The sequence below is a fragment of the Osmerus mordax genome, chromosome 22 (assembly GCF_038355195.1).
Source record: "Osmerus mordax isolate fOsmMor3 chromosome 22, fOsmMor3.pri, whole genome shotgun sequence".
Taxonomy (NCBI): Eukaryota; Metazoa; Chordata; class Actinopteri; order Osmeriformes; family Osmeridae; genus Osmerus; species Osmerus mordax.
In genome coordinates this window covers 4,299,871-4,313,825 of record NC_090071.1, presented here as the reverse complement: position 1 = coordinate 4,313,825, position 13,955 = coordinate 4,299,871, and the positions used below count along the sequence as shown (strand labels likewise).

Below are 13,955 nucleotides of genomic sequence, written 5' to 3'. Positions count from 1 at the left end.
TTAGAAAATCCATATTACCTTATACTGCCAGAGTCAAAGAGAGAAAGACGGAGAAGGAAGAAAGAACGGGAAGAGAGACAAACACTCCCTTAATGATAACTAAGGACACTCAACATCATTCTTCTACTTCCTCCCTTTTCCTCCTTCTCAACCAACTAACCTCCTGTCTTTCTCCGTTTGGTCCTGCTTTCCTTCGTCCTTTGTCTTCCATCTATAACTTCCAACTGTCCTTTACCTTTGATACTTCTCCTTTGTTTGTTCCTTTCTACCTTCCCATCATCCTTTGCCTCTCTTCTCTTTCCTTTTCTCCCTCTCTCATCCCCCCTCCTCCCCCTATTCTTGGGTCTTAAAATAACAGCCAAAGTAAACACTCGCATTGTCGTTTTATCCACAGTTATTTGTCTCTGGTATTTGGGGTGGGCTGCAATTGCCCAGGCTTGTGTGAGTGTGTGTGTGTGTGTGTGTGTGTGTGTACCAGCCGGGCCACCCAGTCATCAACCCCTGGTGGCGTCTCTTCAGAACTACGCACACACATCGTGGTCCCTCTGGTCTGATTGCAGGAACTGAACCACCGAGAGATTTAGATCCTGTTGGCCAGTCTTTGACAGTTTGGCAGACATGTTTAGTTTCCATGTTTCCAGGACCGGAGCATGGTTGATAGTGGTTGTCTTTAGCGATGGCTGAGAATATGGGGTTGGTATTTCTGAAGAGATGGACATGACTTGAACATACAATAATAAAACTGAGGCAGAACAGACTACACTTTGGATTTATGGGTAATTTATCAGTGTGCGTTAGGGGAATGGGGCTGGGACGAGGAATGGGGGCTGATGGGGCTGGGACAGAGATGTCTACTGAGTGGAGAGAGTGCATCGTCAGTCCCTTTGCTAATGCCTCTTCTGTATGTGTGCATGTGTTTGTGTGCTAGGTGGAATGATGACTACAAAAGAGTTACCTTTGTCATTATCAATTTCCATCAGATCAACACCAGCATTCAGGGAACTGTTTTCATTAAGCCAACTATAGACTTTTCTGTCTATACCTTTTTGTCTTTCTCTTTCTCTCACCAGCCTTTTTTCTTCTCTCTCTCTCTCTCTCTCTCTCTCTCTCTCTCTCTCTCTCTCTCTCTCTCTCTCTCTCTCTCTCTCTCTCTCTCTCTCTCTCTCTCTCTCTCTCTCTCTCTCTCTCTCTCTCTCTCTCTCTCTCTCTCTCAGACAGGCAGGCAGTTTCATACATGAGTCAAACCTACAGGAGACAGCTGGCACTCAATACTACAGTTCCCGGCCATGCCCAAACCGGCCTGAATCTGGGATTGATTTAGACTGTCTGTTTGGAACAAATACTAACTGCTGAAATGCAGATAAAACACAGGTGTGTGTGTGTGTCCACGTCTGTGTGCCATACCTTCATAGCTGGTGTTTTGGGGGCCATCCTCATGACTGCTACCCGAGGCCTGGTGTTTAATGTGGAGTGTGCTAAGCTGCAGAGAGGAAGCCAGGGGCTGTTTGTAGAGCCACTAAAACTCTAGGACTTTCTAATGCACGGAGACAGCCGCCCCCAGTTCTGTGTCACATGTGTGAGCCATCACCCACACTGCAGGAGATCCCCACCCCACACACCAACCTCCTCCACCCCCAACCCAACCCCTCCACCCCCGACACCACCTCTCCCCTCTACTCCCGTTCCACACACCTCAAACTTGTAGTTCTGTTGGTGACCCTCGCGCACTTACGGACACATAAACAAACACTCGTGCACGTACTGTACATCATTCAGTCCAAGGTCACTGCTTTACACAGCATTGTAGCGAAGGAAAAACAGGGAGAGAGAGAGAGAAGAGATGGATAGATTAAAGTTATTGGGTTACCTGTGAGGTGTCAAGTGAAACCTCACTCCTACACAAACAGAGGAGTGTGACATTCACAGTGTCACACGAAGCAGGCTTAAAAAGGCTTGTTGACGATAATGACTGATGTGAATGTTTGACTGGACCACTTTAGATCTGGCACAGACCCATTGTCTGGCCAGGGGCTCTGTGTGTGTGTCGATCTCCCCCCTCTCTTTCTGTATCTCTATCTATCTCTCTCTCGTCTCCTACTGGCTGAGCTCCAGGTGAAAGAGAGCCTTGCCAATTCTGTCCTCCCTCCTGTGTCCAGGGAGTCAGGTGGCTGAGCGGTTAGGGAAGCGGGCTAGTAATCAGAAGGTTGCCAGTTCGATTCCCGTCTGGCAAAATGACGTTGTGTCCTTGGGCTAGGCACTTCACCCTACTTGCCTCGGGGGGTATGTCCCTGTACTTACTGTAAGTCGCTCTGGATAAGAGCGTCTGCTAAATGTAATGTAAATGTGTCCTCCTTTGTCTTCCTGTGTCACAACTCTCCATCTTCCCTTTCCCGGTATGAAAACCCTCCCAGATGCAGTCATGTGTTACCTGTCTTGTAGGTGAGGTGCCCTCACTGCTCCTGTCTGGATGAATGGGACCACACCTCCCACCTGTCACTCAATCTTACCCTCCCAGGTATGGCAGAAATGCAACAAGTGTCTTTTCATTTATTTCCTGCTGCGTGTGCGTGTGCATGTGTGCCCGTGCTCATCGGGCACTTGTCTCAGATCACATTTGAATCCAAACAGACGTAAGCATAACTCTAAACCTGCTTCCTGTAAAGCACAGGGGTTAGTGTGGGGGTGGAGAGGGAGATGGGGAGTGGGAATATCGAAACATTGAAATGCATGTGATTTCATTACAACAGACAAGTGTGAATAGGCCTGCGTGTTGCTCTGGAATGTTGAATTAAAGTAATTTTAGTTTATTCTCAAACCACTGTTCTGACACGCAACCCTTCATGAAGATGTGGTTTCTGATTACACTTTACTCTCTGTTGACAGACAGTATCTGTGTGTGTGTGTGTGTGTGTGTCTGTGTGTGTGTGTGTATGTGTGTGTATGGGGGAGGTGGTGTTGCTTGTTGGGATGTGGTTAATCCCACAAGATGGAGATAAAAAAGTGTGTGTGTATGTTTTGTTTCCATGTCTCCTGTTCCCTGCAGGTACAAATGAATTTGCTCTATCCTTGTTGCATGTGTGTGAGAAAAAAACTGAGATGAAAGAGAGAAAGAACAGAAGAAAGAAAAAGAAAGACAGGAAGAGAAAGAGAGAGAGGGAGATGCCATTGCAATATGCCAAGAAGAGGTGGTTGAACTGATGTTGCAAAGTAATACAATTGATTATTTCAGGGTGTATTATTCTTAATATCTTTGTTTAGTTAGTAACATTTAATGCAGACCTAATTTGTAAACTGCTGACATTTTCAATTAGTTGATTATCACATTTCATTACTTTTGTTAAGTGATAACCCAGACAGATTAAACTTTTCTCAAGGACTGTTTGCCTATTTTCAGGCACAGCCTGCAAGCTACAGATTAGAGGTTGAATGTGCATGTACAAGCACACATTCAATAGTCTGTAGTTCCTTTTCTCTTACATGGTGTTTGAGGTGGTCCAGAATATGTTATTTTGAATTAGCTTTGAGTCGAGGTGACAATTTTCCAAGTAGTTAAGACCAATTTATCTTTCATTTGTGCTTTTGCAAAAACACAGAAGGAGAAAGGAGAAAGAATTATTGTCCTTTGATCTGTGTGGTGACCTGGAGTTAAAGCCCTCTTAGTGAGCTGGAGGTTGAAACGATCTCTGATCGAGGACACTGTGAGAACTTGCTGGACGTGAACACAACTTGACTTACTGTAACTGTGCCACACGCACACACACACTCACACATACGTTGTTTTATAGTGCAGAGTCGGTCTATACAGTGGGCACTTCCCTACTAAGTACCAAGTTACGAGTAGAGGAGGTGTTGCACATGGCTTAGACTAACATGATTCCACTTGAATTAACACCAGGGGTTTGGGCTGGGACTGGGGCTGGGTCTAGGACTGGGGCAGATGGCTGTGGCTTGAGGCTGGTGCTCTGGCTGGAATCTATAATCTGGAGCTGGACCTCAGACGCTGGGGGCTGGGGCTGGAACTGGCCCTAGAATTGGGCATAGGGCTGGGGATAGAGCGGGGGCAAAGTCTGAATTTGGTTGTAGGAGTCTGGGGAGGCAGAGCTAAAGAAGGGATTGGGGGGCGTTCTAAACATTCTCTGGTCATGTGCTCCGTGTGGGTCTGGATCTCTAAGCTGCTTACAGAGTTCCTCACATGCTCCTGTCACTTCTGGAACTTACCTCTCCAACAAGCTGCAAACCACGGTGGGAACCTGATCAAGGCACACACACACACACACACACACACACACACAGACACACACACACACACACACAGACACACAGACACACACACACACACACACAGACACAGACACACACACACACACAGACATACACAAACGCAAACAATAAGCAATAAGTTAAAAAGGGCTCTTTTTTAGTTACACACAATACTAGGTCAATCTGGGGCCTGACCAAACCAAATTAAGTTTTGTTCTTATGGAAACTCTCACATCCAATGTTTCAAATATCTTTTAGATGCCGGTGAATGTCAACATTGGAGATCTAACCTAAACCTTTCAATAATAGGGAGAAGCTCCCCGAGCTAGAGATTGCAGCAGTTAGGGAGGAACCCTGACCAAAAACAAGTTCTCCTCATTGGGCTTTAGGGTCAATTCCCTGCTAGTAGTAGTAATCATGATCCAGTGGCTGCCAGCATTAAGTGCTTTATCATATCCAATAAAGATGAAGAACAAGCTAAGTGTCAGGACGGATTCAAATGTCTGACAGCAGGTGGTTGACCCCCGGTAGGTTTGCAATGATGTCCTCTCTCTCATCCAAGCACTTCCTCAGTCCTGCCTATCTCTTATCCAGTCCTAACTCACTATGGACATCCCTGCATCTGTTCCAACTCACTATGGACATCCCTGCATCTGTTCCAACTCACTATGGACATCCCTGCATCTGTTCTAACTCACTATGGACATCCCTGCATCTGTTCCAACTCACTATGGACATCCCTGCATCTGTTCTAACTCACTATGGACATCCCTGCATCTGTTCCAACTCACTATGGACATCCCTGCATCTGTTCTAACTCACTATGGACATCCCTGCATCTGTTCTAACTCACTATGGACATCCCTGCATCTGTTCTAACTCACTATGGACATCCCTGCATCTGTTCCAACTCACTATGGACATCCCTGCATCTGTTCTAACTCACTATGGACATCCCTGCATCTGTTCTAACTCACTATGGACATCCCTGCATCTGTTCTAACTCACTATGGACATCCCTGCATCTGTTCTAACTCACTATGGACTCACTCATTCCTGCCTCAGTCCTGCCTCAGTTGTTCCTCAGTGTGGACAGCAGAGCCTCAGTGAGGACATATCAGCAGTCTTTTGCAGGGAGTTGATCGGCCCGGCTTTGTTTGCGTGTGTGTGCATGAATGTGTGTGTCAGAGACAGAGAGAGCATGTTGGCATTGGCCCACACCCAGCTGCATAGTCAGACCAGCTCTACAGCAGTTTTGGCACAGCAGCTGGTGGGAGTTCCCTGCCGCTTATGGTGACACACACACACACACATTCAGACATTCAAATATGCACACACACATACATTTACAGTTGCATGAGTAAGGCATCTTCGTGTGTAAGGACACACTAATGTAGATGACGCACACACAAAGAGCCATACTAGGAATTCTATTCAAATACCTGCCATTTAGATATTTGCGAGAGAGAAACTCTCTCCTTTCAAATCTGTAATGTTCATTCTCTCTTTCTGTATCTCTCCCTGTATCTCTCCCTGTTCTTCTCTCTCTTCTCTATCCATCCATCTCTCTCTATCCATCCATCTCACTCTCTCTCTCTTTAATTCTCTCTCCTTTGCTCTCCTTTCATCTCTCTCTCCTCCTTTTCTTTCTAAACATCTTAATCTGTCCTGTCCTTTCAGCAGACCTCCGCTCAGACACACACACAGTGTTATTTGATGTGACGTGTAGTGTGGGTGTTTGTGTGTGCTTGTATATATGTGTGTGTGTGTGTGGGGGGGGGGGGGGGGGCAGAAAGAGGTATATTGTGAAGAAGAGGACCATAATTGCATGTTGGTATTAAGTATTTTCTGATTGAACAGTTTTAAAGTGTTGAATTGGGGAGAGCAGTTACAAGCATGCCTGGACAAATAGGTTGTGTGTTTGTGTACCAGGGACTCAGGGCATGGGCTGGTGTGTGTGTAGTGTGTGTGCAATAAAGTTTATGACATAAATGGTGTAGGTGGGGTTGATTGGGAGCTGTATGTGTGTGTGTGTCTGTGTGTGTGCTTGCTTGTGTGCCTCTTTTTAAGAAGGGTTTCTCCCTGTTATGTGTGTCCTAGAGGGGACACCATGATATGCAGCCACAAAGAAACAGAGGGCAGAGCTAGTCAGCAGCCCTCCGTCGGATTCCCTCACATTTACTCATTCCCCCCCCCCCCCCCCCCCCTTTTCTCTCTCTCTTTCTCTCTCCCTTCCAGTCTCACACTCTCGTTCTCCCACTTTTTCTCTCTTCCTCCCAGAGAAACACCAAACGAGGGGTTTGGCTGATGAAAAAAAGTTTAATAATCTCTGAACGGTTCTTACTATAAGCACACAGGAAGTGACCTCACAAGTGAGGTATTATCTCTTTGTCTGTCAGAGTGGTGTAAAGGTCTGTTCTGTGTAGGGTCCAACCCCTCTCTGACCTCCCTCAATTAATGTTAAACAAATGTTGAGAGAAAATAATCCTGAGAGGACATTAATTCCTCCTCCTGTCATTCCAGACAGCCGCAAAAAAACTCAGTTTGTCACCCACTAGGCTGCCAAAAACAACATTATTGTTGCGAGGTTACTGTGTGCCTGTGTTTGGGTGGTTTATCCTAATCACAATCTGTGAGTTCAAGAAGCTTGTGACAAACAAAGATGGCGAAACAGGACCATATGCAGTTCACACACACACAGGAAGGGGAATATTTGACTAAAACACCCGTTTGTTCTTATTTACCAAACATTTAATTATATTTCATATATATTTAGTATTTACAATATTTACATTTTGCATACTAGGCGGTATCCATACATACAATAAAAGAAGACAATTGACATTAGCGTGAATATATAAATATACTGTGTGTTATAAGGTACAATACATATTCAGACAGCGGTCCTCTCTCTCTGACTGCTGGTTATCACTCTGGCTTGTGATGAGGACTAAAAAAGCCAAGAGTCATCATGCAGTCGTAATTTAATCAGGGGATTTGTTCTATGATTTCCTAGGTTTTAGGAATGCAGCTTAAGAAAGAGAGAGGGGGGGGGAGGTTACATATTAAATCACCAGCCTCGTCAATCACACCATCATGACCAGAGCTGAAGGCCTACCGAACTCTATCTACAAGTGACGTCTTTTTTTCACAAGCTGTTGCAACCCGTGAAGGCATTTTGATGTGCACAGAACCATTAAGTACAAACACAGTAGCTTTTTGGAGTGAAAAATATCAGTGTTCATGAATGTCATACACATGGTCTATGATGTCATCCTCGTGTCAGTGATGTCATTCACACATCTAGGACGCCATCCGAGTCTCTATGATGTCATCCACGTATCTATGACATCCATATATCTAGCAGTTTTTTTTTGGCAGCAGGACAATTACATATTTTTTTCTGTCCAACAAGTCTTCATTTGCACCATTTGAGTCGACTCGGTAGTGTAAAGCAGAATAGAATAGACCACAACAGAACAGAATAGAGTATAGTGGGATAGAACAGAGCAGGGCAGAGTATTGTACAGTAGAATTTGCTTGTTGGCTGCAGTTGACACTGGCGAGTGTGTGGAAGATCCACTTTAGAGTTCCTTAAAATCCTCCTGCGGTCCTGAACGAGTCAGTCAGTCAGTCTGCTCCTGTCCCTCTGTGTGTTCAAGGCACTTCTCTCTTTCACGCTTACTGTTGAAATCATAGACCTAGAGGCAGAGGGAGAGAGAGAAGGAGGAAGAAAGAGAGAGAGATACAGTACTGCCATTTAGTGAATTAGTGAACTTTACACTTGGCAGCAAGTCAGATTCCATGGCTGTGGGAAAATAAAGTTTGTTGAAGAGGTAGCGATATTTTGATGTCAAATTCTGACATCTATTTGATGTATATGTCCATGTGTACTCTGTCTGTCTCCTTCTCCTTGAATAATCTTCTCAGTTTACTGCTCTTCAGATCTGAGTTTCCCACCTTAATAACGCTCCACCTCTCTCTGTCAAACACCTTGTGTTAAATCAAGGTCTGGAACACTGACAGTGGGAATTTAAAGACCTGAAAGCTATTTGTTATTTGAATTCCAGCATTGAATTATACTGCACAAAGTATGCAGTATCCTGGGCAAAACATACACGCACACACGCAAGCACACACACACACACACACGCACACACGCAAGCACACACACACACACACACGCAAGCACACACACACACTCAGACAGTGCATGGAGCTACTTGGCTATAATTAGGTTTTACTAGCTGGAGGACAAACACGCTGATTTGTCTGCTATAAAGACAGTGATTATATCCACTCAATAGGAGAACGAATGAAAGAGTGAGAGAGAATAAAAGAGAGAGAAAAAGAAAGTGATATAAAGAGAGTGGAAGGAGATAAACAGAGAAAGGGCATAGAAATTAAATGGAAAGGTAATTTTAATGTAAAATGTGCGGAGCCTCCTGCCCTAGCCTCTAGCCTCCAGCCTTCAGCTCCAGCGCTAGCCTTCTGCCCAGCCTCTAGATTCCCACCCCAGCCTCTAACCTCCTGCCCCAGCCTCCAGTGTCCAGCTATACTGCAACCTCCCAATCCCTTCCAACAGGTCACAGAGAATGGTGTGTGTGTTTGTGGGGGAGAGGGGGAGGGGGTGACACCAAAAAAAGGAGAAAGAACCATAGAAAAAAAAGACTGATGGGAGAGTGACGGATGAGAAAGGGCAGAAGGCAGCGGAAGAGGGGAATAGGGAAAAAAGCAAGGAAAACGAGGGGGGGGGGGGGACTTATATAGAAAGAGAGAAAGCGTCTTACCTGGTGAGTCTACCTCTCTGTGCATCTCTGGCTGCCAGCTAACCTAATGAGAAGACGAGCACACCTCTTATAATCTGGAAGAGAAGAACCATGACGTGAATCACCTTGTTAATCACGTGACAAGACAGGTCTTATCTTCACGTCACACATTATAAATATTGATCTTGTCTTTATGTTACACCATATCAAATTAATATAGACAGGACAGTATTATTATTATTTGCAGAGTAATATGTGTCTGTGAGAGAGTGTGTGCGTGTGCATGTGTGTGTGTGTGCTTGCGCAGTCAGTAATACTCACAGGCAGGTATTGTGCAGTCTCTGGTGTTGTGGTAGAGTCTATAAAAGTGTTTCCTACACTTTGGATTGAAGTAGAGAGGCCCTGTAAATCACACACACACAAACACACACACACACACACACACACACAGAAAACCACTATTAAACGCACAAATGCACCCAAAAACACACGCACACACACACATAGTGTTCTGCAACTGTGATGGGTAATGCTTTACTAACTGACCTGTGAAGTGTTTGATAATTTTCTCCTTCTGTCCCAGGTCTCTGGGGAATACCTCTGAAATTAGCAGACCAAAAGCATACTGTCAGTAATGAGTGTCTGGTGTGTATGTGCGCGAGGCTGAGAGAGAATGGTGCGTAGGTTAACAGTAAAAGTGTTGCCTAAGTTCACTCATTGACGCACGTGCACCCTGTAGGGTTAAAGTCAATTGAAATCAGAGTTGAAAGTTGAACAATATGAAAAATGTCGTCCAGTTTGAACTCGAGTTGCAAGGCCTCATTACATCTATAACGGCCTCACCTATTATGTGATGGGATTTGTTCACGTCGTTGTTTTCTTTCGCCTCGAATGAAAAGTTCATTTTTTTTTACGGGATATTCCGTGTGTCCGTCTCCTTGACTGTCTCGTGCCAACCGCACTTTGTCCATGATGAGTTCAATCAAGCTGCGCCCGTCCGTGACAGCGCTCGTTCCGGGGACAACGCGTAGGGCACTTTTTTTGCAATACCCTGCGGTCAGCAGTATCACGAATAGCGCGAGCAGGACAGGGGCACGCGGCGTGCTCATAGCTCCTTCCCAGGGAGCGCGTCCCGCGCTTTCGCCTCTCTCACTGGTCCTGCGGAAAGAAGGCAGATCAAATTAAAAGGACATACATTTTGTAAGTGAAAGTGTGCGTGTGGTTATGTGTTCGCTTGCGTGTTGTTTCCCTAAGTCTATATGATGCCGTGTGGTTTCCGTGGCACTGGCCCAATACCTTCCATCACCGTCGGCCGATTTTATGTCCAACAACATCCTCTATCTGCGAGTATGGAGTAACCAAGCTTGCTAGTGTGTGTGTCTGTATGTGTGTGTGAGTGAGTGTGTGTGTGTTGAACTTGTATGCTGGACCGGACTCCATGTTATCTGGCTACGGAAGGTCAGACACAACCAAACTCATAGTAGTGGTGAAACATACTTTCCCAGAGCCGACTAGATCAACACAATAAGACGCCAAATATAGTCTCACTATAAACCCACACGGCCCAACACCTCCCAAACCGTAATCCTAACTTAAGGATACAGGTAAACATTTAGAACACCGGTAAGAGTTACAGTGACAACATAAACAACAAACGGACAGGTTAAAGAGGACAGTTTACCTGTGTTCTGCGGGGTACAGATGAACAGAAGTGGACCTTCTGCTGCGTGTTCCAGGATTATACACTTTAATGCGCTTCAACTACACACACACATACACACTCAGCTTCAACTACACACACACATACACACTCGGCTTCAAATGGGCACACAAATACACACAGCGTTCGTCGTCTAGCCAACACACAAGCTGTCCCGAACAGGTTCCTATCCCGCTCCCAAGCTGCGCCGTGCTGCGCTCTGACACGAGCAGGCTCCTCGCGGCGCTAGTTACCCATGCTCTTATAGCACGCTCTGGAGCGGGCGTGTGGGTGGAAGAATTAATGAAGGTCCTCGAGACGCAACTTTTATTAACTCCCTCGCAACGGTTCTCTTGTCTCTATAGTTGATGAAGTTGTTTCTCCGCTGCCCTGGCGCTGTCATTCAGGGCTCTTGCGCTGTGCCGCGCTCTTTATGTGTGTGAGTGTGCCTCGTCTCGCGGTCCCTGGAGTATTTATCTATTACCCCGGTTTGTCTTTGATCAAAACTGCGTTCAGAGCGCAAGCACTGAACACAGCATCTTAAACCGGGCCAGTAAGGAGCCCTATTGTCTGAGACGAACCATTCAGAGTTCCGGCCACCCGTCTTACGCGAAACTTTTTGCTCGCTCTCCACTCCTTCTCTCTCCGTTCTTTCCAGCCGCCTCACCTCCGCATTAGGAACAAATGGAGAGTGTTGATTAAAGACACGAGTAGACTTTCCGCCGTCCTTAAAAGGCTTTTGGATATGCCCAAGTTGAACACCAGTAGCGCGCAGGGGTGATGTTTGGTGTCGTTGTAGTCCAAGAGTGCTCCTTTTTGTCGCCTCCTGGTTATAGATATTCACTGGAGATCCACGTACTTAATCAAGTTTTAGTGGTGGTTACGTAAAGTATCTATGTTTATGGGGGACCATACGGTGGGAGCCTACGTTGACCTTCATAGATACCGTAGCCCATCACAGGCAAAGCGTCCGACCCTCAGCAAGTGCAGGCCTATAGTCTTCGCGCTACGCCTAATACTGCTTTCGTTTACTTAACGTGCACACCACTCCCTATAAGAGGGGGAAAAAAATATGTTCTCCTCCCTTTCTCTCTTCTCCTCCTTCCGCTCTCTTAGTCAGGAGTTGGGGCCGGCATGTGGGGATGGTTTGCCCCCGGGTGGGCTAATGAGGATTATAGCTCGCGGTTGAGCTATTATTAAACCTGTACCGTTTATTCCACTATAGAATTACGGGAGACTGCACTTGATTTACTGCAGCGCACACACACACACACAGACACACACAGACACACTGTATACACTAAGAAGCCACGAAGCGGCCTCTGTTCAAGAGGGGGCCAATCCCTGGTTTCTGAATATAAAATATATATATGTAAATAAATACCTTTTTTTAAGGCAAGTAACTAACCCACTGTGGGGGTGCTGGACTGGACAGCGGAGTGGGTTGTGTCCAGTACTGAGAGAAGAATCCTTTCAATATTCTCACTCATGTAGTGGAACACACACACACACACACACACTCCAGTGGATATGTGCGAGGTGCATCTGCATTTCTCCCCATCCCGCTGCCCCTCCTCTGGGCAGGGCAGCCTGCAGCAGTGGAGTTTTACATTTAGTCATTTAGCAGACGCTCTTATCCAGAGCGACTTACAGTAAGTACAGGGACATTCCCCCGAGGCAAGTAGGGTGAAGTGCCTTGCCCAAGGACACAACGTCATATGCACGGACGGGAATTGAACCGGCAACCTTCTGATTACTAGCCCGATTCACTAACCGCTCAGTCACCTGACTCAGCCGTCTTGTCCAAGTGCTCACCTATGTCCTGGCCATGTCGTCTGCATGTTTTTTAGAATGGGGTTCTTTGCGAAGGAAACCCATGTGAGCACGGGAAGAACATGCAAACTCCAAACCCAGGCATGCAGACGCACACACACACACACACACCTTCACTCTATGGTTGTCTTTGGGAAATTAATCCACCCTTATTTGTTCATCTGCTCTGTCTGTCAGAGAGACACAAATTGGGTAATTTTTGGGGTGAATGGATTCATCTTCAAAGAGAAAGGAAGATAAAGATGCCTGCTGGTTTATGTTTTTGTGTGTTTTTGTGTGTATGGGTGTGTTTTTCTATCTGTGTTTCGGTGTGTTTGCATGTGTTCTTGTGAGTGTTGTGTTTTCCTGTGTCTGTGTGTGTGTGTGTGTTTGTGTTTGAATGAGGATGCCAATGTACCCCAGGTGGGTGTACCTAGGGGTGGTGTTGTGTGCTGTAGCCCTCTATGGAAGCCTGCTCACAGAGAGCTGCAGGTATGGGCAGGTTCAGGCCCGGGTCTCTGTCCCTGCTGTTTGGCTGCTGTCCACTGTGTCCACAGAGACCTTGTCATTTAAAGATTCTCATTTGTTTGCTGTTGCACAACTCAGTGCAGGGCTGTAAGATGTGTTGTGCGAATGCACACACAAACACACACACACGTATACACACACATGCAAGAAAACATGCACTGCTCACTGTTCACGCACACACACACACACACACACACAGACAGACACCAACACCCTGATGCGGGGTTAGCGTACTGTTGTCATGACGCGGTCAGAGTGTGTACCATCTTGTTCTGTGACTGGGCACCCAGCTGTGCTCACTCAGGAACAGGAACTGAAGTGTCGGGTTTGGACCCGCAAACCAGAGATCCTTGAAACTCTGAAATACCACAGCGACCTTGTGACCGGGCCATGATGCACTTTCTCCAGCCCCCGTCCTGACAGCTTGTCCCCAGGTCATCGCTGACCACTGTCCTCACCTCACCTGCCCCTCTCCTCATCATCACTAACCATCACTTAATCCTCCCCTTAAACCCATCCTCTTCCTCATGTCGTCCCTACCCCCTCTCTCCTCCTCATTATCCCTTTATAAGAGCTTCTGAACAGCAAATTGATGTCGAAAACAGAGTAACTCACTTAAACACCTGTCTATCCGTAGGGTCCAGTCTTTACCCACGTGAGGGTGTTCTGCAGAGCAGAGTGAGTCAGGAGCCTGGAGGGAGAGACTGCTCCATCTCCCTGCAGGCTGTTCCGACGCCGCCTTCCCTCATCCATCCTTCCATCCGACGCCGCCTTCCCTCATCCATCCTTCCATCCGACGCCGCCTTCCCCTCATCACCACGTCGCCCTCTAGAGAGAGTGATGAGAGAGAGAGAGGAGTGAAATGTCTGATGATATAATGGTCTACA

General features: G+C 46.4%; 1 protein-coding gene across 1 annotated transcript; it reads right to left on the bottom strand.

Annotated features, from left to right (window-relative positions):
• Positions 1-7,541: 7,541 nt before the first annotated feature.
• alkal2b (ALK and LTK ligand 2b) lies at positions 7,542-11,688 on the bottom strand. The gene is given in 7 exon segments (XM_067260707.1): positions 7,542-7,961; positions 9,051-9,124; positions 9,351-9,431; positions 9,576-9,629; positions 9,873-9,939; positions 9,941-10,187; positions 10,711-11,688. Coding segments are annotated over 5 exon segments (465 nt in total). The 5' UTR covers positions 10,139-10,187; positions 10,711-11,688; the 3' UTR covers positions 7,542-7,961; positions 9,051-9,059.
• Between the last annotated feature and the right edge of the window lie 2,267 nt (positions 11,689-13,955).